General features: G+C 34.6%; 1 protein-coding gene across 5 annotated transcripts in view; it reads left to right on the top strand.

Annotated features, from left to right (window-relative positions):
* LOC109070279 (partitioning defective 3 homolog) overlaps positions 1 to 25,122 on the top strand; it is a 455,709-nt gene that overhangs the window by 41,157 nt on the left and 389,430 nt on the right. For all 5 annotated transcript variants that reach the window (XM_042751639.1, XM_042751638.1, XM_042751637.1 and 2 more), the window contains exon 2: positions 16,816 to 16,917. In XM_042751639.1, coding sequence (XP_042607573.1) covers positions 16,816 to 16,917 — 102 coding nt within the window. The remainder of the gene's footprint in view (positions 1 to 16,815; positions 16,918 to 25,122) is intronic.

Raw genomic sequence — 25,122 nt, 5'->3', positions numbered from 1 at the left:
TGCAAAAACTGCATTGTCTATTGTCATTTTATTCAAATTTTGAAAAAGTATTGTGTTACACATACACTCGTCAACTCCTCAGAGCCTCCTTTTCTCTGTCATGCACACATTTACTTACTTTCACATTTGCTATCTAAAGCACAAAACATAGACTTATGTTGTTATTATATAAACATTTCTATTTCCTTATCTTTGCAGTGTAAATTTGTCATAACTATAACTCTAAAGCTATATGATATATTTTAACTTTTCAGTTTATGAATGTTCCCTAAGTTTCCTAAAGGCAGATTTGTCCCTATAAGTAAAAACACACAGCAAGATGAATTTGGCTGATTTCAGAGGAGATTTACTGACCTTCACAGCTGTGCTCTTTTCTCTCTACATTTCTTTAGGATGGGCACTCAGTCACCTCTCTTTCTCTTTCATAAACCCCCTCTAAAACTCTCCATATGCACACAGTCTACCCTCACCCCAATCCATTCTGTATTTAGACCACAGACAGAAACTTCTCATCTCTAATGCCTTAATTGCTTTAATTACGTGTCATTATAGGCTCATTCAATTGGATCCTTATGTGATTTTAAGTATTCATTGCTTGGCTGATTATCTCAGTATCCTGTCTGTTGAGGGACTCTCTGTGCTTCATGCTGGCTCAGCGCTCAAGCAGTGTTTCGGTTATCAAAACATGACATCACACATTACACAACCACTTCTCTCGGGACAAAAAATATCCAGTCCAAACCCACTGCTGAAAATGCTGAAGTAACCAACATAGCTGATGACCAACTCATGTTTGGATGCTGGTTTGCTGTTTTAACCCTGAAGGAGGTATAATACCAAGAGAAAGCTATCTGTAAGCATTCACATTAATTTCAGTGGCAGTTTCCTGGCTGTCACATGAACCCTTATAAGGCCATATTTACATTACATGATTCAAGTTTCCCAATTCTTCTTTTTTCCTTCCCCTGTGGCACACACAAACGTGTAAGCAGGAAAAAAGATCATGGATTTAAATATTCTCAGATTGATTTCAGGCCTCAATCATATGTGGAAATAAGTCGGTTATGTGCATTTGTGTCTGTCATGTAAACAGACAGATCAGATATTTTCCTGTCCGTGCGACGATGTTGACTCAAGTGGAAGTTTTTTTGCAGTGTTGCCAAGTCCTCAGCTTTTCTGCAGAATTGGGCTATTTTTACAGTGTTGCCATGGGTTGTGTTTTAGTCCACATTTTAAAGCATTCTCTCCCCCTGCTATTTTGATGAAGGTGGACACCTGCTGGATGGAAAAAAAAACACGGGAAAATGTGATTGGTCTAGTTTTGAAAAGCAGTTGGGCTTTTTTTTTTCTCAGACCTGGCAACCTGTCAGTACATCTACCCTGGGTTGTTTTGCTAAGTGTATAGTGTAAATGCAGATACTGTATCAGGTATGTGTAACTTTTAAAAGAAATTGCAAGCTGGTCTTCAGAAAAAAATGGATATAGTCAACAAATCAAGAATGGTGTTAAATTTGGTGTCTGCCATGTTTGCCATGGGTGGTCGGTTCTGCAACCAGGCTGATTTGAGCCAATCACCTGAGGTGTAAATGTCATGTGACTTATAACTCCAGAGATGCAGAAAAGTGAGATCATGGCAATATTGATTGGCTGATTTCAGCTCAAGAATGTGAACATTCCTAAAACATTAAACCATTTGTAGCTTAGCAAGAGTTCTTTGGTCAACCAGCTTCACCAGAAAGACCATTTTGGTTAGCGAACAGCAGGCTGTGCTTGACAAGCAACAAACCAACTCTAACCAGCTTGGAAATATTAGAGAGGATGTTGAAGAGTTCACCGAAATGAGCAAAAAATGGACATAAACTGCTATTACAGTGAAGATGACCTCAGGCCTCCCAAGTTACCTGTTCCTCTCCTGCTATTTGAGAGATGAACTTGTACTATTTTGAAGCATGTGCATGGCAGATACTTCATCTTGGTGTTTGCAGTGGCTCAGAAGTTTTGGATCTGGTGTCTTCATCTCTGAGCTAGTACAGCTAGCGTGATGTTGAGCCTTTGGCTAACACTTCGTAGGCTGAGGCTAAGACCCAAGGCTTACCTCAACAGCTTTCCTCCCCTCTTCATTCTTTTCTCATAAACTTCAAGTCTAATTGGCATTTTCCTCTCCTTCATCTTTCCTTGTGTCCTCTGCGAACTCTCCTGTTGAGTAAAGCCCAGTTTCATGAGGTCAGTGACTGGAGTTTATTGTTTTTTATGGGCCTTGTCACAATATGATGAGTCCAGTTTAAACAAATTCAACAGAAATGGAGAATGTCAGGGTGTTGGAGTGATTCAGTCAAGTGCTGGGTGAATAATAATAATAATGACAAACATCTGTTGTGCTGCCTTCTCTTGTGTAAGTGAATGGGATTTATAATAATAAGACATTCTAGATGACGTACTTGTACTTGTTGGTAGGGATGTAACGATTAACCGCGAGCCGGTTGAAAATCAATTCAAATATGTGACGATTCAAATCGGTTGAGATGCTAAACAAATCACGATTCATTTAGGGGCAGGAGTTTATATGAATGCATGTCTGAGGGGAACTTACTGTCTTTAGAAAAGTTTAGATGGTATATTTTCTTTTCATCTTGCCTCTGTATAATGCATATTAAAGTTCATAAGTGCAGCGCTGCTTTGTTTACAGCGGTAACCAAGGAAACACTTTAAACTCCACCTGCTGGCAGAGAGTGAATCTGCATCTTGTTCAGCTCGTCTGCTGTTTCTGTTTCATGCAGATATTTTTTTATGTATAGTTTCATAAAAAGTCAAACCATTCTGTTTTTGCTTCAAATTTTTAAATTATACAATCTAATTTCGATTAAAAACTGCTCGTGTTGCATGTATGCAGCATTTTTGTTTGGATCATGATTAAAATGCAGTGGTTGCCTCTCATTTTAAATAGAAAGAATACAGACAAAGCCTGATTTTGTTTATATAAAGAGATTTATTTCATTTGTGTTACTTATTTATTTGATTTGGGGCTTGTATTAAAATTTCATTTTAGCTTTATTTACATTATATTTAAATTTTGTTATTTAGCAGATGCTTTTATCCAAAGCCTCTTACAAATGCGGACAATAGAAGCAATCAAAAGCAACAAAAAAGCAATAATATGGAAGTGCTATATATTAGTATATTATAATAGTGTTATTTTAATTTCACAAAGGAAGGTGCAGCATTTTGTCAAAGCAATAATAAAACGACACATTTAATTTATAATTTGTCTTAAATCTCATTTTGTTAAAAAAAAAATAGTGAATCGAATCGTGAGTTGAGTGAATCGTTACATCCCTACTTGTTGGAAATCTTTTCTTCAAACTGTGCGGAAAATGAGAGTTACAACTATAATTCAGTAACGGAATCATCTACCATACACTCAAAATCGGTATCGGCTCCGATACTGGCTAATCGGGTATCAGTCAAACGAGACCGATCCAAATCCAATATTGTGCGTGTACTATTCTGTGTTATTGTTGACCCCCATGAAAGGCACAAAAACATTATAAAGCACCAAAAAGATTTTGTGCATTATATTTCAAGGTTTCTGAAGCTGTTCCATAGTTCAATGTGAGGTACAGATTAATATTTAAGTCATTAAATTGAAGTTCACATAAACTCTTCTTTCCTCTGCGGCTGTCTGTCATCCTCCATTCAGCAATCAACGTGGGTGACGTTTGGTTCTGACATTCAAAGCAAGTAAACTCTCCCAAGAGCGCACAGAAAATGAGGTCTAAATGTTAAAGAAAAGGCTCAGTGCACACACACAATGCACACATTTACACACACTGTGAACACATACCTCTTGGGCCCTTTGTACTGCTGCGGCGCCCGGGGAGCAGTTCCGGTTCGATGCCTTGAACGGGCACCTAAGTTGGATTTATTGAAGTTATTGAAGGTGGAGTGAACTGTAGTTGAACCCCCCACCCAAATCGGTACATGAACTCGTTTGACCCCACTCAACGTTTGGTTCTTACATTAAAGCGATGAATCTCTCTCAAGAGCGCACAGTAACCTAAGGTATTCACTTTTGTTTAAAGGCTGAAAGGCTCGATAAACTAACGCAAACATTTACACCGGAGTAATTAATATCAAACAGTTGCACTGACTGTACTACTGTAAGTCCGGTTCGGAAGATGAACACGAGCAGAGCAGCACCGTGTTCTTCTAAAATTCTACCGAAATCGGACCTGAACACTTTGACTCCGTGTTGCATTCAAGTAATCATAAATCCACAAATTACATAAGTGCTCTGTGCTGCTTTGTAAGTGGCTGACACTCTCTCTGAGTCTTATAAAACACTTTCCTGGAGTCAATTAATTTTTCTCAAACAGTACATCTGACTGATACTGCTGTGAAGAGAGAACTGAAGATGATACATTTACCGAGCCGAGCAGCTTTTTATGTTTCTGTCCTTTAGTATTATAATACAGCCTTCACAACTTTACCAAGCTCATCACCAAGCTCATCACTGTGCACGGAATGCACATAAGTGCTCTGTGCTGCTTTGTATTGGTGCCTTTAGTATTATAATACAGGACGATACTTTAAAGCAATCAAAGATAAAGAATAGTCTAAAAATTGTTCTGTCCTATCTAATAGAACAGCTTGCCTTTATTACACCAAACTATACATTTAAAAGAAACTTCTTTTAATTTCTGATATAAATGGATTCACTTGTTTTTTTTCGTGAATGTTTTTACAGCAATGAAAAGATAAAAAATGTCACATTTTAGACTTATTCACTTTTATTTGTAAATAAAATATTTCACTAGATTTTATAAAATTTTTGTGCACCCGTGATTTTTCTAGAGTACCTTTTGCTACTGAATTATCCACTAACCTAGATTATAATAGTATTTTTGTCATAGATTATAATTATATATTTTTTCATTTCTTATTTTTCATTAAAATTAAGTTGTTTATATGTAGTAGATTGTGTTTAACACACAATAGAATGACGATCAGGTCAACACAGAGAAGTACAGAAATTCTACACTGATTTAAAAAAAAAATTGCGCTGGTATCGGATTGGATCGGTATCGGCAGATACTCTGAATTTTTGGTATCGGATCAGATTGGTTCTGAAAAAATGGTATCGATGCATCCCTAGATTAAATAAGATAAAAGACACATTTACTAAAACCATTTATTTTCAAATTAACTAGGCCTATTACAGCAGACATTTCTCACTTAGTTTAGTGTTTTAAAATGTAGCAGTTTATATGAATTAAATGATTAAATTGTGGATCAAAGGTGAAAAGGAGTTTTCAAGCACCAAAACAATACATGTTTAATATGTGTTTATTTATTTTGAACATTTAAGTGTGTCCTGTTTCATTTTGTTTTTTATTTATTTTTTCTGAGCACAACAATAATGGCTATGATACTTATGGTATTTTTACCATAATTTACAAAAAAAAGTAATTCATTGTAACAATAGTTTAGATACACACACAACAAATTAAATAAAATTTGTGTCAGGCATATTTTGAAACAAGAATCATTAAATGACATTAAAAGTCTGTATTTAAGGTTGTAGTTCACCTCCCAAAAATGAAATAATTGTAATTTTAAATCTTTACCAATCTTTGCCACGATCCTAAAACCACTAACTTTTACCCATTTGTCAGCAAGATATTATTAATCATTTAAATTATAGCCTAATAAAATTTAGTATGATCACTTATTATTTTATATATTTTAATAAGTACAGGTCCGAATAAGTATGTTTTTTTTATTTTTTACTAGTGCTGTCAAACGATTAATCGCATCCAAAATAAAAGTTTTTGTTTACATAATATATGTGTGTAGTGTGTATATTTATTATTTATATATGCATACACACATGCATGTATATAAATATTTAAGAAAAATGTTACATTTATATATTAAATATATTTATATATTATTTAATTTATGTGAATACAAATAAAAGTAAATATATTTGCTTTGTGGGTGTGTCAAATATCAGTTGCTGTATATGTGTGTGTCTCCGGTAACGGCTGTAATAACAGCGCTGAGCTCATATCATATATAAAATGATTAAATATTTTCTAAATATATACAGTGATATAAAACACCCGCATATTTTGATGCATATATTTATATGAATTCAAAGCCTATAATATATTGTACAAATATCAATGTGTGGGAAACCCTATATATAATATACAGAATAGATTTACACACTACACACACATGTATAATGTAAACAAAAACTTTTATTTTGGATGTGGTTAATCGTGATTAATTATTTGACAGCACTAAATTTTACATAAATGTATGTTACCCTGAATGACACTGGAACATTATTTCACCCAGATTTTGACATTTTATTTTCAAAAGTTATTTGAAACATTAAAATAGACACTTTACTTGTATTTAATATGTGTTCTGTGTATATAAAATCACTTTTGTCAATTTAATTTGATGCAAACACCACAAATGGGATGCCTCGTCTTTGGACCACCTCTTTCCATGCAATGAAAATACATAAAAGTTTGTTTTTACTTTGACTTAGTTGGAAATGAGCTCGTATGATGATTCTCAGTGAAGTTCACAGTCAGATTTCTGACCTCAAGAAATGATTGAGCAATGAGTTCATGACAGCTTTTGAAGGCCACACCATTCTCCTAAATCTCTCTGTTGAGTTTATCTATGGTAGGACATCGAGTGCTGTTTACCCATGAATCTAGAATCAGACTGGCATCTAATTCTACAGTAAGCAGCGGGCGAGTCTCAACAAGGCAGCTGAGCCTTTGGGAACAGAGAGCTGTCTGCATCATATCTGTCCCTTCAGACCTGCGTCTTTACTGAGATGTCTTCCACCCTGTGAAAGCCGAGGCTGTCTCGGTGCCAGCATTGTCACTTAATCATGCTGGTGTACACATGTGCTCTCAGACATGCCTTTACAAGCATGCTTATCAGCTATTAATGAGTGCTAGGCCTCAGGAAGAATATTCCTATCAACGCTTTCTGAAGTTTTGATTAGAGCGTTTCAGAGTCGAGCTCTGTGTGACATGTTGTGGTGGTAATAGATTTAAAGGCAAACCGACTGTAAACAACTTGATGACTGTCATGGTTTTACAAACACACTGTGTTCTCTCAGCTCCAGGTTATTAGAGTGGAAACAATAATAGTAATTATATTTGTTAAATAATAATTAATGACATCAATTGTGGTTAATAGGACCTGCCCTGATTTGTCTGACGTACAACGTAAAATTGCACAGTTTTTTGACACATAGGAATAGGACATATTTTATTGGTGTAAACTACTTGTCTGGTTTTTTACAGTCATTTAAATATTTCTTGTTATTTCTTGAAAGTTCGTTTTGCTACCAAATGGAGCATGTTTAGGTCAAATGACAGTTTTTACAGTTAACAAGTAATTATGAGTAATTTGGTGGTTATGAATAATGATTTAGATTGCTTTGGTGGCCAACTGTTTGACTTCATACAAGTTCAACAACTAGGAAAGCAAAAATTCCCAGGAAGTGTGCTGATCTCAGTGTCTATGAATGCAATGTTTGCATTTTATTAATGCCGTTTACTATGGAAGCTTGTTTCTGCCACTGAATAAAAAATAAAAAAGGTAACTGTCACATTTTTATCTCACAATTCAGACTTTATTTTTTGCAGCTATGAGTTTATATCGTGCAAGTTTGAGGAAAAAAAAGAGTCAAATTGTGAGATATAAACTCAGAATTGCAAGAAGAAATCTGAATTATGAGATTTTAAATTAACTATTTTTTTTAATTCTGTAGTGGAAACAAGCTTCTGTAATCCCTCCTCCAAATAAATAAATAAATAAAATCTTTCAATCTAATTTATTTGTAAGAGTTTACAGATAATACCAATGTGCACTTTTGATGTGCATGATCATTTTCAGCTATTTTTTCATCTTACATAATAATGATGGATGTCTGTGAACAATAACAGATCAGGTGCACAAATAGAGTGCTTATCATTCTCAAAGAATAAGAACAAGTGTCATCTTGTACTAAATCAGTTTACAGATGTCTTGTGTAGTAAAGATCAAGATCATTGCTACTGGAGAAAATGATGTAATGTGACTAATCAGGGAAACAAAATACTTGTTGCTGCACATTTACTTTTACTCAACATATAAAGTGGGCTACGTGAGATCATGAGAATGTGTTTATTTGGCATTGTTGTTTTTTATTTTTAACTTTTAGGGTTTTTTTTCATTACCAATTGCTGAATTAAAAAATAGATAAATGAAATTTTTCTTTTTTTTGTCAAAATTTAAAAATATTTTTCTGAAATATTTATTAAAATTACTATATATTTTTTAAAATATATATATATTTTTTTAATTACTTTGTTAATTTTCAGGTTGACATGGGGGGAAAAAATCAAGGAGACTTTTGAAACCCACTGTAGTTATTAGAGGTTGACCGATAGTGGATTTTGCCGATACCGATAGCTAGGTTGGACCATACTGGCCGATACCGATTTATTAACCGATAATTTTTAAAATGGATACGGAACAAAAACGAAATAGTGCTTTATTAAAAAAAAACAAAAAACGGTACTGAGCCATACTAGTAGTAGTAATAATAAAAATAGTAGTAGTAATAATAATAATAGTAATAGTAAATGCTGAAATTACCACACTCTAACAAGAAACAATACTTACACAGCTTTCATTAATCTTAATGTTACAAATGAACTCTTATTTTAAAGTGTTACCATTTCATTTCAACAGTCATGCTTAAAGATGCTTAAAGATCTTTAAATATATACACAAAGGCCATAGCATTACAATTATACTAGCACAATGTATACTCTCATACTTTAACTGCTTCTATTCTTGAACACTTAATGATTATCTACTCAAAATAAAAGAGCAGCGCTGAGTCTAGGAGAACTCGCCGGTATCACGCACACGTCACGTTCAACTCGAGCGGTAGTCTGAAAACAGTTTATTAATGACCAAACGGACACAAGTTTACTTCAAGAATGAACAATGAGGCATAGATAAGTTCGAAGTTCAGTGTTTAAAAAACGGAGCAAACGGATTGAGCGATCTATATTATAGCTCTATAAATGAAGCATACAGACTTTATTAGAGCCACAGAAAGACAAATGTTTCGATAAAAATGCTCAATATATGATTTAGGGCTGTGCGATATGGACAAAAAAAACCTATCGCAATTTCTTTGATCAATTTTGCGATTTCAATTTTAATCACGTTTTTGACACACACAGACATGATTTACAGTCATAAATGCATTCAATATGAATTTAGATTAGATTAGATTCAACTTTATTGTCACTGCACATGTAAGAAATGATTGAGCAAAATTATTTTAAAATAATTTAAAACATATTTCCAAAAGAAAACCAATTAGAGCTTTATCAAAAAGTTGTAACATGCCTCTAGAACAGACATAAGTCAAAATAATCACTAAGTAAAGGTGTTACAAAATGTCTAGAGATATGGCAAAAAAAATGAAAATAAAAATAAATCCCGTGTCCAGGGATTTTTTTCTTTTTTGCCATGCATTGGTCATAGAGCTCATTGTAGCGGTGCATCGGGTGCTGAAATAGATTTGTTATACATTATACAGGTTCACACGTACTCTGTCTGCAGTGTGTATACAGTATGTGTATGCGGTGCAGAAGCAGCAGTGAGAGCGCGTTATTGTAACGCGAAAGCACATTAAAATCTGTCTCCGCTCGCACGCAGATTTCCTTTGCTCTGTCACAAAACCAGACGCAATGCTCAGATACACGCTGCTCTCCCCCGGAGAGAGTGCGCGCACTTAAAATGTGTCTCCTCTCACTCAAATTGCATCCTGTGCACTTACAACTCTCTCTATGCTCATGTGCTAGATATTAATTATTTTCGCACCTTTCTATTTCTAACCTTTTCTGTTCACATCTTATGCATCTTTTTCCGTGTGCAGTGTGAACGCTCTGATCCGTTAACATGGGCTTGGAAAAAATACGCATCACAGACAGTGTGTGAACCTGGAGTTACGTAGGTATATGCCCAGTCTGTTCTGTTCTCACGCTCCATTTAGGCACGCTGCATTCTGATTGGATTGGATAGCATACTGCGGGAGGTCGGGGCCATGGAAAATCATGCTATAAAACGATTTAGAAATAGCGCGTGCTCAAATCATGATTTTATGACGATTTCGATTAATCGCACAGCCCTAATATGATTCATTATGTACATTAAGAGTTTGACTCCTAACCCTAAGGTTGTGGGTTCAAGTCTCGGAGCGGCAATACCACGACTGAGGTGCCCTTGAGCAAGGAACCGAACCCCCAACTGCTCCCCGGGTGCCGCAGCATAAACGGCTGCCTACTGCTACGGGTGTGTGTTCATGGTGTGTGTGTGTTTACTGCTGTGTGTGTGCACTTTGGATGGGTTAAATGCAGAGCACGAATTCTGAGTATGGGTGACCGTCACTTCACTTGTCACTTTTTTTGACAATGATTCGGGGGAAATATAATGTAATTTAATGGAAAACTATGTGAAAGGCGCTTTGTGTTGCGCGGCAGGATTTTCTGTCAGCTGCATTTCAATCTGGGTCTGAAGTTTCTCGCTCTGTTCAATGTGCAGCATCACGTGTCTAAACAAATAGCATTTGCTGTCAGTGATTTCAACCACTAGAGGCCGCTCTCGCACTGTATAATGAAAACAGACCCTTCTCAGCTGCTCCAACAACAGACGCAACCCGGAAAACTATCAGCATGGGTTTTTGCCGATAACAGATTCTTACAGCAATCAACTATCGGTGCCGATTAATTGGCAAAACCGATACATTGGTTGACCTCAAGTAGTTATTACTTTTTCCAAGCTCATCAGACATGCAGTTTTGAGAGAGAGAAAACAAAAGGTATATTTACACTTTTCCCAGGATAAAGCATCTCTCCTGCATGGCTCTTGCCTCCGGTGTGCTCTTCACAATAGGTCTTTGATAAAGTAGGTGCTTTATAGCCATCAAAAGTGTCATGACATGTTGCCCAACCGCCCTGATTGTGCAAAGATAAAACTTGTGCTTTGGTTCTGGAATGATTTGTAAAGATCCTGTGCTTTGTTGAGCTGAAATGCTTTCATAGACCTTCATCTATATTGTGTCATTCACTCTTGGTGAAAAGGTTGTGGATTTGAGAATGCAGCGGCTTTCTGCGAGTATCTTCTGAACTTACGATTGCTTAGAGCTCATCCGCATCTGAAAGAAAAAATGAAATCATTGGGACTGCACTTATGAAAAGAACAATATTTGAACAAGCTCTGCAGATGGTTGTGGACATTGTTTCTCTTTCTTTTTTTGATTCACACTTTCCTCCCCTTGGATGAGATGGATGAGATCTGAGCTGCTCTTAGTTGGTTTAGTTAAGGCCAGGATTTGTTTGGTGTTGTGATTCAGACCTGGTTGTATTACTTCATCGAGTTATAAATGATGTGCTGACAAAGGCGTCCCTGTCTGCATTGATCTCACACCATCCTGGAATGTTATCTCCATCCATCTTCACGTCTCTGACCTCCTCTTGGGATAGGTGAGTGGCTGATAATAGATGCGTTTATGGTGGACAAAGGAATGTTTGTTCAGTGTGTGTGTCAGTGAAGAGAAATGTTACTTATAAAAGTGTTATATTAATTATTGTTGTGTTTGCATTCTCAGAATGGAGCTCTAAGCATGGCTCGCAGGTCATCACATCTCATAGAGCGAGTTTCTAACACAAGCTTCACTGAAACTGAAACATCTAGAGATATCAGACCCATTGTTCTTTTGTTCCTCATATTTTTTCTTTTGGTGGTGCTATTTTTGGCAACAGTGGTAAAACAGCAGTGTCACAGAAAGATAAACATTTAATGACATTTTACAATCTTTGTCTTGTCATAAAAAGCTCTTGACATCCAGCATCTCCCTCTCTTTTATTCCCCAGAGCAAGCTTCTGCACAAACCACATGGTTTGGTAGTTTTTTTTTTAGATGTTTATAATGTTTTTACAAACCTGTTTCACTACTTTTTGTTTTAGGATTATAAAAAAAAAAGAAAATATTATGCCAATAATTTCATTGTTTTAAGTAATCTTTTAGAATGAAGGGGTTACAAGTTAACATTTTCTTTTTTTAGTTTTACATAGCTTTGCTGTTAAAGCATGACACAACCAATACCAATGATATGGGTTCAAATCCCAGGAAACAAACATGCTGAAAAAACGTACTTTAAAAAAACTTTGGACAGAAGTTTCTGCGAAATAAATGAATATTACATGAATGTTTTTAAAGTAATGAGTTAGCATGCATTAGGGGTGTGTGATATATATTGTCTGCGATAATATCGTAATTGTTGTTTTAACGATGTGCGATTTGACATTATCGAGTATTTTGCTAAAATTATTCAAAACATCCCCACAGAGTGCACGCGCATATTAGTCTAGACTAGTGCGCGTATATTAGAGTGCTTTCTTTCACTGCATGATTCAGTCTAATAAAATGCATTTAAAATGATCACAAATTCAACATATGATGGCAGAATGTATATATTTATACCATTTCATATAGTTAATAATCAATTTTATCACGAAGAGTGACGTTTTTCTCCAAATATTACCATGATCACAAATGTGTTATTGATTTTTTACAACAGTTCAATAAACAAGAAGTTAATCAAGAGACTCAATTAATACACAAAACACACACTGTTTCAAAAACCCAAAAAAAACAACAAATTAAAAAAAAACACGTTCAATCGCAATGAATCAAATTTTTCCTTAATCTTTGTGAATGACAAATTTTCCTTAATCTTTGGAGGTTACAAGCTTCTTGTGCAACGAAGATCTGTAAGTTTGCAACTCAAATCCAACAATATTCTTTATTAAAAGTTTTAAGAGTCCCACCAGCCCCCTACTCGTTCTAACACACCCCCACATTCTACGTCACATGTGTGGGGAAGTTTTAATAATGCTGACCAAATGTTCACAAAGAAAGAAATGCAACTTAACTGTGATTTCTCGCTGTATATTGTTGTTGCCGCAAAGAAACGCTGCCAATGTCGTGGAAACCGCTGTGTGTTTTGTTGTGAAAGCAAAACTAACTTTGTTTGGTCTTCAAAAAGAGGACAACAACTAGAAATCAGAGGTTAAGTTGTATTTAAACATTGTTCCAGAACACAGTTTTTCTCCAATATTCAGATGTGCCGCCGTCTACACACAAAGGCTGTTTCTATAAATGTTTCCTAAACCTGCAGAGTAGCCTACAATGCCGTCTACACACAAAGGCTGTTTCTATAAAGTGGGGCAGTTCCAGCTTTGCAAGGACAGTCTGGCGCTTCTAACTCTCAGTCTGTCAGTACATTTACATATTTAAAGAATTTGCCACTGATGATACAAACGCGAGTTTTAAGCAGTGTAGAGTAGCGCTTGTTGTTTGTCGTTTATCCGATCACAAATGCAGACATGGTTTTATGTTTACCGCACCGCAATACGCAATGCACTAAAAAAGACAGTATAAGTCATTATAATCAGTAATGATGTCCCCACTGGATGCAAAAAATGTTTTAATGGGTTTTATTGGTTTTGTCTCGTCGAGCCGGGACACAGCATCACAGTATGTTAAGGGGCGTAACATTTCTGTAACACGCTTGAGGCATTCGGCCAATCACAATGCACTGGATAGCTGGCCAATCAGTGCACACCTCTCTTTTCAGAACGATGAGCTTTGTGAAAATCGACACGTTTCAGAAGGCAGGGCATAGAGGAGAAACAATAATGTACATTATGTGGAAAATGTGTTACATTATGTGTTAAATGTGTAATGTGCATAAACACATTTAATTACACCAAATACACAAAATAATGTTCTTTTTAGCAACGTCATATGACCCCTTTAAGTAATTCCAAATATCAGTATTTAACGTTTTATGTTTTATGTATCAAAACCTTATTCATGCATTTGTAACTGCAGGTTAAATGCATTCATGTCTTGCATTAAACAGTGTGTAAATACATCTAAATGCCACTTCAGATGCAGCTTCTGTGTTGATTTCATTTGTCTGGTAACAGCCCAAATGTCTTATTATTCTAATTCACTAATTAAATGTGAATGGACAGTTTTAGATAAAATGGCTTTATAAAGGTAAAAATGCCTGTAAAATGTAAAAATAAGCATAAACTTATTGGAAAGGATTAATTTCTCTCAGTGTGAACTGACCACCACACAAAATATGAGGAATATTAAAAACTTTAGGAGTCATCTGTCCACAGCAGTCCTTAAGGTACCAGCACAATAACATACTCAGCAAAATATTGTCTAATTATCGTTATCAATAAAATCCAAGAAAATATCAAGAAAAACACATGCTGATAAAACATAAATTTGAATGTATGAATAAATGAATAACCTCCACTTTTGCCATGAGTGATTGGTAATAAATACATGCTAGCTGTAACACACTTCCTCAAACAGCACTGTTACATTTATTCATTTGGCAGAAACTATTATCCAGATTGACCTAAATGAGTATGTTTTTTTCCTGATATTTGAACCCATGCCATTGGTGGTGATGGTGCCAAATTTAACCAGTTAATCTGCTTAACCTAAAAAAAATATATATTTGTTATATTTGTTATAGCTTAACTTGGGACACATGAGCAACTGTTGATAGACGCATGCTAACTGTAACACATTACTTAAAAACATTCATGTAACATAACATTTATTTGGCAGAAACTATTATCTAAATTGATCTAAATTGACTTTAAGGTGTGCATTTTATCAGCATGTGTGTGTCCAGGGGTCTGTACTCATGTCCACCAGTTAACTTAATAACAATAGTGTTACTTGTAACCTCCCTCTGTTGTAACACATTACCTAAATGCTTTATCATCCCTTTATACTGAAATCTCAGTGTCTCTCTCGGGGGCAAAGTACCACTCCTGCTTCATTTATCTCTCCTTTGCCCTTCATGCTTTCATTTTTCATCCTTCATCTTCAACATCCCTCCCTCGCACTGGAGAGGGACAATGCCTTCTTTTCTCTTCGCACACAGTTCTGTTGTTAAATCAAGCATGCGAGGCTTGGTCTATCCCTGCAAACCCTCCTTCATCAATAATAATGCCCAGAGATCCCTCCACACTGGACAACACGCCTTTCCCTCTCATTTCATCTCCATTTCCATCCATCTTTTGGTGATTATCGGGTCCATCGATCTTAAATCCGCATGTTAGTCGCTGGGTTTTTAACGACTCTGGTTAATGTAGGAGTATGAAACGCTGGCCAGCAGCGCATGTCATCTCAGCAGTGAATTTGTTCAAATATTTGCTGAATCTTGTTCTGGGTTTGTGGCCAGAAAATGTCTTCCAGATTAACTCTGTTAAAAGTTGGATGAACTTGTTGACATTTGTTTCAGATAATGTTCTGTGAATGGCTTCACATTTAAGTTTTAGGATGGATACAATTTTCTTTCAGTTTTTAAATATTGTTATAATATATTTTTTAAATTATATATATAACAGCAGGGATGCAGTTTTTGTTACCATATTTGTTAATTATTGATATTGATGTTTTTTTATTTTTTTATTTTTATTTTTTTTATTTAACAATATTGGCTGCTGTTGGATATTTAAATGGGTTCACATTTAAGTTTTAGGATGGATACAATTTTCTTTCAGTTTTTAAATATTGTCATAATATATTTTTTAAATGGTATATAACATCAAGGATGCAGTTTTTGTTACCATATTTGTTAATTATTGATATTGATGCTTTTTTTTAAATTTAACAATATTGGCTGCCATTGGATATTCAATTTTCATACTTGTTTTCACTATTTTTAAATTAATTTTACATTAAAATACTTAGGCTATTTATTTGCTTTCTTAATGCATGTTCCTGATCTTATTGTTGCACAATTTATCTATGCATCTATACAAGAAGTTAGTATTTCCAAGTCTTTGGAATTGATTATCAAAATTTCCAATCTTGCTCTGCATCTAAAATGTCTTTTCTTCTCGCCTGAAGTCACTAGGAACCCCCTTCAAACGTTTGATGTATACTATAGAGACTCTCAATGATCCAGTTACATGTAGTTCTCCATGGATTAAATCGTGCAATGCCATAAATTATGATTTTTTCTTTTCTGACAGAATATCCAGTTTTACGTGGAAATGCATCAGATTATGGATGAAAAAAGAGATACTGTAGACAGAAGGCACATAAAGCTGGAAATCACTCATTACTCTGGTCAAATGGCCTACATAGACTGGCAGTCAGTAACGTGGTCGGCAGAGATTTGCATTCCATCGGTGTGCGACCCCAATTTTCTCCATTTTCATCTTCGTCATCAGCGCTTTGAAGCTCTTCCAGGGTTTGTGGATGCCAAACTGACTGTGGGTCGTTCAGCTGTGCCCAGTTATGAGATTACAACGGTTCAGATGAGCCGAGTTCAGTCAGGACACACAGTCAAGTACAGAGAAATCATACAGATACTGCCTGTTGATGTTATTTGGATACTCAGATGGTAACATTGTGATAATGATGGCTGAATAACTTTGTTTGTATTAATACTTAGTTAAATAAGCCCTTTACATCAAACACTAAAAAATACTCATCATTCTCCTCTTGTTCTACTTAGCAGCATCTTGACAGGAACCCTGACAGTTTCTTTATTTTCGCCTTTTTCTGACAAGAAGTTATGGATATTTTAAGATCGTGATCTCTATTTGAATGTCTGTTTGACACAAATCGCCTCGTTGTAACTCTGTCTGTTCACTTTTCCTCTCTTAGGACCCAGGATACTGGATACAGGTGAATCGTTTAGAGCATGGAGACGGAGGCATTTTGGACCTGGATGATGTGCTGTGTGATGTGGCCGACGACAAAGACAGGGTATGTCATGAATCTGCGTTAATATTAACTTTTTTAGTGGAGACGCTGATCTCCAATGTGCTCAACCTGAACTTTAATTTCTAGTGTGATGAATGAAGCAAAAACAATGCCAAAATCATTAAGATATTTTGACTTTTGTTTCTGAATCGTGTGACAGTTGCTGAATCAAAAATGTAACAATGAGGTCTTATATAACTGAATTAATGATCTAAGCATGTTTAAAGCATTAGCCTGTTATCCAATAGTTGCAATAGGCCTTGTGCTTTCTTACTTTTGATATGAAACACCATCTGGGTTCTTAAATTCAATATTATAATAAAATTCAAACAATAAGTGCAGTTTTGATGTTCTTTAATGTGTCATGAAAGAATGCATTTCAAATGCATGAAGATGTCAGTAAAACAGCTTGTAAACACTACGCTACATAACTGTATATATTTCCCCCAGGAAAGCCATTCATTGTCCATTAACTCAGTAGTTAACCAGAAGAAATAAAGAAGAGAGCATTTTGCTAATATTTGCACTACATTGCATATTCATTATATATGCAGCCTAATTAACCTGTTGTCTTTTATTACAGACGCCATTTAAATGTTTATGGATTATAGTAGAAAGATAATTATATCATTAAAAAGTGTCTTATGTGCATTTTAGAAGCTTATATAGGCCTTCAACTTGGGTTTTTTTGAGTGTTGATTATTAAATTTTTTTTTTTTTTTTCGGTTTCGGTTTTCAGCTAAATGGAAACTTTAGTTTTGGTTTGTGTGTTTTGGTAAAATTTCATTTTGGTGCATCACTAATCATTACATCTTCCTGTAATTTCCCTTTATCTGATGCCAGATTGACAGAGTGAGTCTGTGTGACTAACCTCGCTGATCAGCGCTTGTAATGATTTTTCAGTTCGGACCACCTCATGCTAAATAAATGTCTTTTTCCAAGGAATCATCCAGGAAAAGCATCATGATTCTGTCACGGCAGAGGAATGTGGGAAGTTTACCTCTCGCGGAGTCATTGCTCTGACTCTCACTGTGAATAATGGCTTATCTCAGTTCCACTTAAGAGATTCGTCCCTCTGGAGTGTTTATAGATGTAGTTTGTTCATTAGTGTTGTCAAGCCCTGATAAATCGTGTTTAGTCCGTTCCTGCTGGGCTCTGGTGACATCTCTCTGGCTAGAGCCGCTTTTGTTCCTGGTGATTTATAATCGTCCTCTCGGCATGACCTCAGTTTGTAATCCATGTTAGCTCAATTAGTCGGCACAGTCTGGCTACACTTGCATTGTGTCTGCTCGGTCCAGTCTGTATTGTGAAGCTAATTAGCATTAGCATCATAAGTAGGTGTTTGACTTTGAGAGCAGAGGATATTGTCAGTGATACCTGAAGGAACAAAAAGAACTGTTATATAAGGCTGAATACAACACCCCATATGCTCTAGTCTTAAAGACTTTAACACGTATTAAATGTATTTTAACAGCACCAACAAGAGGGACAGCGGTGGAGTCAAGTGATGATACTATGGTACTGAATGATTAGCATGTTCACATCTCATGTAGTTGATCTGGTACATAGGAGAGTGGAGAATAAAATGAATGCAATGTTGCATTAGATTGATCAAAAGTGACAATTATTTTTTACAAAAATATTTATATTTCAAACAAATACTGCCTTCGAACTATCCATTCATCAAAAGTCTACAAAAATATTGTGCAGCACAACTGCTTTCAACATTGATAATAATAAGAAATGTTTCTTGAGCAGTGAATCAGAACATTAGAATGATTTCTGAAGATCATGTGACACTGAAGACTGGAGAATAAATTACAGTTTAACAACATTCTTATCGAAAGCAGTTGTTTTAAATTGTAATAATATTTTTTACGCATCGTGTTTTTAAATGTGTAATAATAATTTTTTTTTTTTATCCAATACATGTAGCCTTTGTGAGCATAGAAAAGGACGCATTATCAAAAGTATGTATATATATTATATATATATATAATATATATATATAATAATATATATAATATATATTATATATATTATATATATATATATATATATATATATATATAAATGTATATATATATACACACACACCCACACACACACACACACATATATTACAGTACAGGTCAAAAGTTTGGAAACATTACTATTTTTTAATGTTTTTGAAAAGAAGTTTCTTCTGCTCATCAAGCCTGCATTTATTTGATCAAAAATACAGAAAAAACAGTTAATATGTGTGAAATATTATTACAATTTAAAATAGTTGTTTTTAAATTTTATTATACTTTAATAGTTATCATTTATTTCTGTGATGCAAAGCTGAATTTTTAGGATCATTATCACATGATCCTTTAGAAATCATTCTAATATGATGATTCATTATCAAAGTTGGAAACAGTTCGGCTGATTAATATTTTTTCAGAACATGTGATACTTTTTTAGGATACTTTGATGAATTAAAAAGTAAAAAAAAAAAAAAAAAAAAAAAGAAGCTATGTTTTTAAAATATAACTATTTGGTAATAACAATATACACTATAACTGTCAGTAATTGGGGTCAGTAATTTTTTTTTCTTTTTCTTTTTTTAAATAAAATCAATACTTTTATTCAGCAAGGATGTGTTTAAATTGATAAAAAGTGATAGTAAAGAAAATATATTATTAGAATATATATTATTTTAGAATTTTTTTTTATTTTATTTTGAATAAATGCAGTTCTTTTTAACCTTTATTCATCAAATATATAGACAGCAGAACTGTTTTCAACACTCATAATAAATCAGAATATTAGAATGATTTCTAAATGATCATGTGATAGACTGGATGTTACATGTGACACTGAAGGCTGGAGTAATGATGCTGAAAATTCAGCTTTGCATCACAGGACATTACATTATTTTTTTAAAAAAAAATATTATTCAAATAGAAAACTATTATTTTAAGTTGTATATAATATTTCACAATAGGTACTGTTTTTTCTGTATTTTTTGATCAAAAAATGCAGGCTTGATGAGCAGAATTAGACCTTCTTTCAAAAAAGCATTAAAAATAGTAATGTTTCCAAACTTTTGACCTGTACTGTATGTATATTTATATTTATAAAATTGTATATTTATGTTTATTTTATTTTATTGTATTTTTGTACAAATTTTTAGACATGTTCAATGGAAATACTACAGATTTTGCATCCAAACTGACACGAGCGCTATGTTTGCCGACAGAAATCAGAATCAGTTGTGCTGTAAAAGCTGACTGCAGTGGTAGAGTCAGGAAAGCGTTCAGGTTTGTGTGTGTCTAGAGAGCTGCTGCTCATCTTGGGAGTGCTGAGCTTTTTATTCGCGGGTGCCATGGAAACATCAGGAGTCAGTCAGTCAGACGTCTGCATCTGTGGCCCTGCTGTGTGCGATTCCTCCGAGAGCCACGTAACACCTTCCTCCCTCTTCACACCCCCCACATCCTCTCCACACTTTCATCCATTCATCCGCCAGCCTTTGTTAGCATTTCTTGATTTTTATAACATTTCACTGCCACATGCATCCATTCTTCAGTTCTGTTAATCTTTGATCATCTCCATTGTTGTTGTTTTTTTCTTTCTTTCTTTTTATACTGTCTCTCTCTTTCTCACTGATTTCCTCTACTGTACCCTTCTAGATTTTTCCATTCACTGCTTTTGGATTCTCTGAGGTTTCACAGCATGCCATGCACTTGCCTTCATGCATTTCTGAGGAATAGATTTAAATAGCTATTATTTCTGCTATACGCTGTGCATTAGATTAAGTAGCTTTGCTTCTTTGTGTGTTTGTCAGATGTTCAGGGCTCACTGTATGTATTTGGCCTTGTGTGCTTGAGTGAACAACAAAGCTTTTTTACGTTCTGTGCATTAAAGGTGCTCTTTATTTATTTATTTTTTGGTAGTTTTGCAACCAATATGATTCCATTTCTGGTAATAGGATGCTAAACAAAAACAGTTTTTGTTTCAGTAGTGCTCTTAGTCTTTGATTTGAATGTTTTACGGTTGCTTTAGGGACTTAGATGCTCAATTAAATTAATCGTTATCCCTGTAAAGCCTGATATATGAAATAATATTCTGAAAAATCTTCTTTTTTTTTTTTAATGGAACAGTTTATTGAACCTTTAGACAAAAAAATATGAGCAAAATTATGAAATTTGATGCTGATGCTGATATTTATCAAAATCAAAAAAATAAGATGATAATTCTGATAGTTAGAGATTGTGGACTACTTGCATAAAATCATATAAATATAATTTGTCACTCTATATCTCAAAAATAAAATGCTCATTAAGATTACATTCAAATGCTTTATAGTTAAAGCATATATTGCGGTGCAATGCAGTGATAATTGAAAGATGAACAAATAAATGTTCCTCAAAAGGCCTATGATCATATTTAATATTCACATTATGATGTCTAGATAAACCTTAGTTGCTTCAGTCTATTAAGTATTTATCTTGAAATGTTATACTAACAATATCAAAGTTATTCTTATGTTTACGTTATACGAATCTCAGATTTCATAACAAAAAGTGCAGTGAGCTGAAGCTGGATGTTTGTACAATTACAGTAAAAGGTCTTTTATTTGCTAAAACAGCATAAACTATCAGCCAGACAACAGAAGGCATGTAGATTGAGTGAAACAGCCTTAACAGCAATTTTGATCATTTAGAGGACTTAGAAATTGTGTATCAAATAGGATATAACAAGCATTACAGGGATAAAACTGTTAAATTTATATTTAGAAAATCTAAAAGTTAATATATTCAGCAATTTTAGTGTTTCTAGTTTATTTACTGTAAACAAAATAGTGAGTTTTAATGTCAGCCATTTATTGTTTTTTGGCCCTAACATCAGCTTATTGGTAGTGATTCTAGTTTAAAGTAAGTTTGACGTCAGAGTTCAGTCCTCTTAGTTGCAGTGCTCTTCTCAGGACGTCCCAGTCTGTCGTCTTCATGTGGAAACAGATTTATGCAATCCTCATGGAAGCTCCTGGAGCCCTGAGAGGCTGTTTAGAGCCTGTGAAATATGTGTGCACTGCTGCGGCTCGCTTTAGGAAGTCTGTGTGTTTATGGACTCGCTCGTTCATCCTGCAGGGCCTTCAGTTAGTGGCTGGTTCTGGACGGGTGAATGTTTTACCAGGTGTCATCATGTCAGCGTAACCCCCTCCAGACCGTCTGCTCATGCTCTGGCCTTGGACGTCGGATGTGACTTGATGAATGAATATAGTGTAGTTATTATAAAGGGCTGCTGAAAAGACCAGAGGAAGGTTGCAGTTTAGTTTATGTTGGTTAGTGCTGGCTAGGTTGCATCGTAAAACATTCTTTACCAAAACAAACAAAACAAAATTGTATAAATGTATAAAAGCTGTTGTTTTGAACATTATATTAAAGAAACCTTAAATAAATAAATACCCCCGCCCCCCCAACATTTTTAACATTGATAATATCAAAATAATTAGAAATGTTTTGTGAGCAGCAAATCATCATATTAGAATGATTTCTGAAGATCATGTGACACTGAAGACTGGAGTAATGATGCTGAAAATACAGCTGCACATCACAGAAATAAATTACATTTTAAATTATATTAAACTAGAAAACAAGTATATTATATTGTAATAATATTTCATTTTTTTTTTTTTTTATGTATTTTTGATCAAATAAATACAGCCTTGGTGAGTATTTTTATAATATAATATAATTGCTAATGAAACTCTTAAGGAATCAGAATTATTAAAAGGATCTTGAAAAGTCATAAATCATAAATCATCATGCACCAACAAATAAATAAAGAAAAAAAAATGCTATATTAATTCCTCGTATACTTATTTGATTCATATTGATGAACTTATTTTCATCCTTTTGAATTTTTTTTTTTTTTTTTTTTTTTTTTTTTTTGCAAAATATGACTGTATTTCCAGCATTTTTTGACTAGGATGTAGTTTGATATATGTGTGTGTGTGTGTGTGTGTGTGTGTTTGCTCATGCTGTCTGCTGATGACTGATATCCAGTTTTTCTAGTTCTCTAGCTAGTAGCTAGTTTGACTGGTTATGCCTCCATTTTAAAGGACCCTCTGTTCTCGTATGTGTGTTCATTTCCTGTAGCCGTCTCTCAACACCGTCTCCTGCTCTTCAACGTCACACAAGCCGGATCAAATATGTGTCAGGACGTGCTGAAAATTTATACTTGAAACCTTTGAAATGTTCAGCTGAATAATGCATTGTGTTTTTGTTCTTTGAAGAACCGTCTAAAACACATCTGCACACAATCACAAACACTGAATGCCTGAAGCGTTTTTATTGTTTCTTGCTTTCTGATGCCTTTTCATTGTTAAATGTACAGTTTATCTTCAAGGCCTGAAACAGCCTACGCGAATGCATTGATGCAAAAACTTCTGTCATTGGTGTGATTTTGTGTTCTGTCATAATTAAAGAAATGGTTCATCCAAAAAAGAAAATTTGCTGAAAATGTGCTCATCCTCAGGCTCATACAAGAAGGGGATGAGTTTGTTTCTTCATCAGGTTTGGAGAAATGTAGCACTGCATCAGTGTCTCAGCAATGGATGCTCTGCAGTGAATGGGTGCCGTCAGAATGAGAGTCCAAACAGCTGATAAAAACATAACAATAATCAACAAGTAATTAATCAATTAATGTCTTTTGAAGTGAAAAGGTGCATGTTTTTTCTTGTAAATGGTGCTTGATGTGCGCATATTTCTCTCCTGATTCAGAACAGATGATTTTTCACTGGATGAAGCAACTGTGTGACCTTAAAAACGCCTTTATGATGGATTTGTTTCTTACAAACACACAGCTTTTTGCTTAACAAGACATTAACTGATGGACTGGAGTGCTGTGGATTACTTGTGGATTATTGTGATGTTTTTATCAGCTGTTTAGACTCTCATTCTGACGGCACCCATTCACTGCAGAGAATCCATTGGTGAGACACTGATGCAGTGCTACATTTCTACAAACCTGATGAAGAAACAAACTCATCCTAATCTTGGATGACCTGAGGTAGTGAGTACATTTTCAGGAAATTTTAATTTTTGGGTGATCTATTTCTTTAAGTATGTTAAATATGCACAACGAGACTGTACACTTGCAGTTCTTTGTTTAAGCATTACAATTTGTGCTTGCATGCTTATATAAAGTATGCTGTACTGGCTTTGCTGTACTGAAAAATCCATGCTAAGTGTGTATTAGCTGTCTGTCACATGACATGTGAACATGTTTTTGTTCATCATGACTTTGTAACTCAGTTCATCTCGAAACAGAATCTTCAGGACTGAAAACGCTCCTGTCCTCTCTAATGTTCTCCAGCGGGCTGGTTTCTCACTGCTCATCGCTGCTGTAATTGTGTTAAATCAATCAGGCGGCTCTCTGAGCTCAGATGAATGCAAGGTTTAGCAGGGCGGCGCTCTTGTGATTTATCAGGAAACCCTCAGCTTGACTTAATGTCATTTAATGGGTCAGAACTGCACTGCACTAATGTAACCTCAACCTGTGTGGCTGATGGGAACCGTTACACTTTTGACCATCCTGAAGAGTGGAACCACCATTTGCAAACCCATATATTTGAAATATATTAGATTATTATTTTTTTTTAATAATTAAAGTAATTTTGAAGTTTAATTTATATGATTATCTTTTTTATATATAATATGTTCTACATTTTTAAATGTATTTAAATTTGTAAAAATGTTGTGCTCACCAAGTTTTGTGCTCACCAAGTCTGCATTTATTTGATCTAAAATACAATAAAACAATAATATTGTGAAATATAACAATTTAAAATAACTTTTCTGTGTGAATCTCTGTTAAAGTGTAATTTATTTCTGTGATGCGCAGCTGTATTTTCAGCATCATTACTCCAGTCTTCAGTGTCACATGATCTTCAGAAATCATTCTAATATGATGATTTGCTGCTCGAGAAACATTTCTGATTATTATCAATGTTGAAAACAGTTGTGCTGCACAATATTTTTGTGGAAAATGCAATGCATTTAATTTTTTTTCAGGATTCTTTTATGAATAGAAATAAAAAAAGAAGCATTTATTTGAAATATAATTTTTTTTACATTTTAAATGTCTTTACTGTAACTTTTAATCAATTTAATGCATCTTTGCTAAATGAAAGTATTGATTTCTAAAAATAATTATTTGAAGAACCTTGGAGTATCATAG

The sequence above is a fragment of the Cyprinus carpio genome, chromosome B24, assembly GCF_018340385.1.
Source record: "Cyprinus carpio isolate SPL01 chromosome B24, ASM1834038v1, whole genome shotgun sequence".
In the NCBI taxonomy this organism is placed as follows: domain Eukaryota; kingdom Metazoa; phylum Chordata; class Actinopteri; order Cypriniformes; family Cyprinidae; genus Cyprinus; species Cyprinus carpio.
Note: the sequence above shows the minus strand (reverse complement) of the source record. Positions and strands in the feature narration are given on the sequence as shown.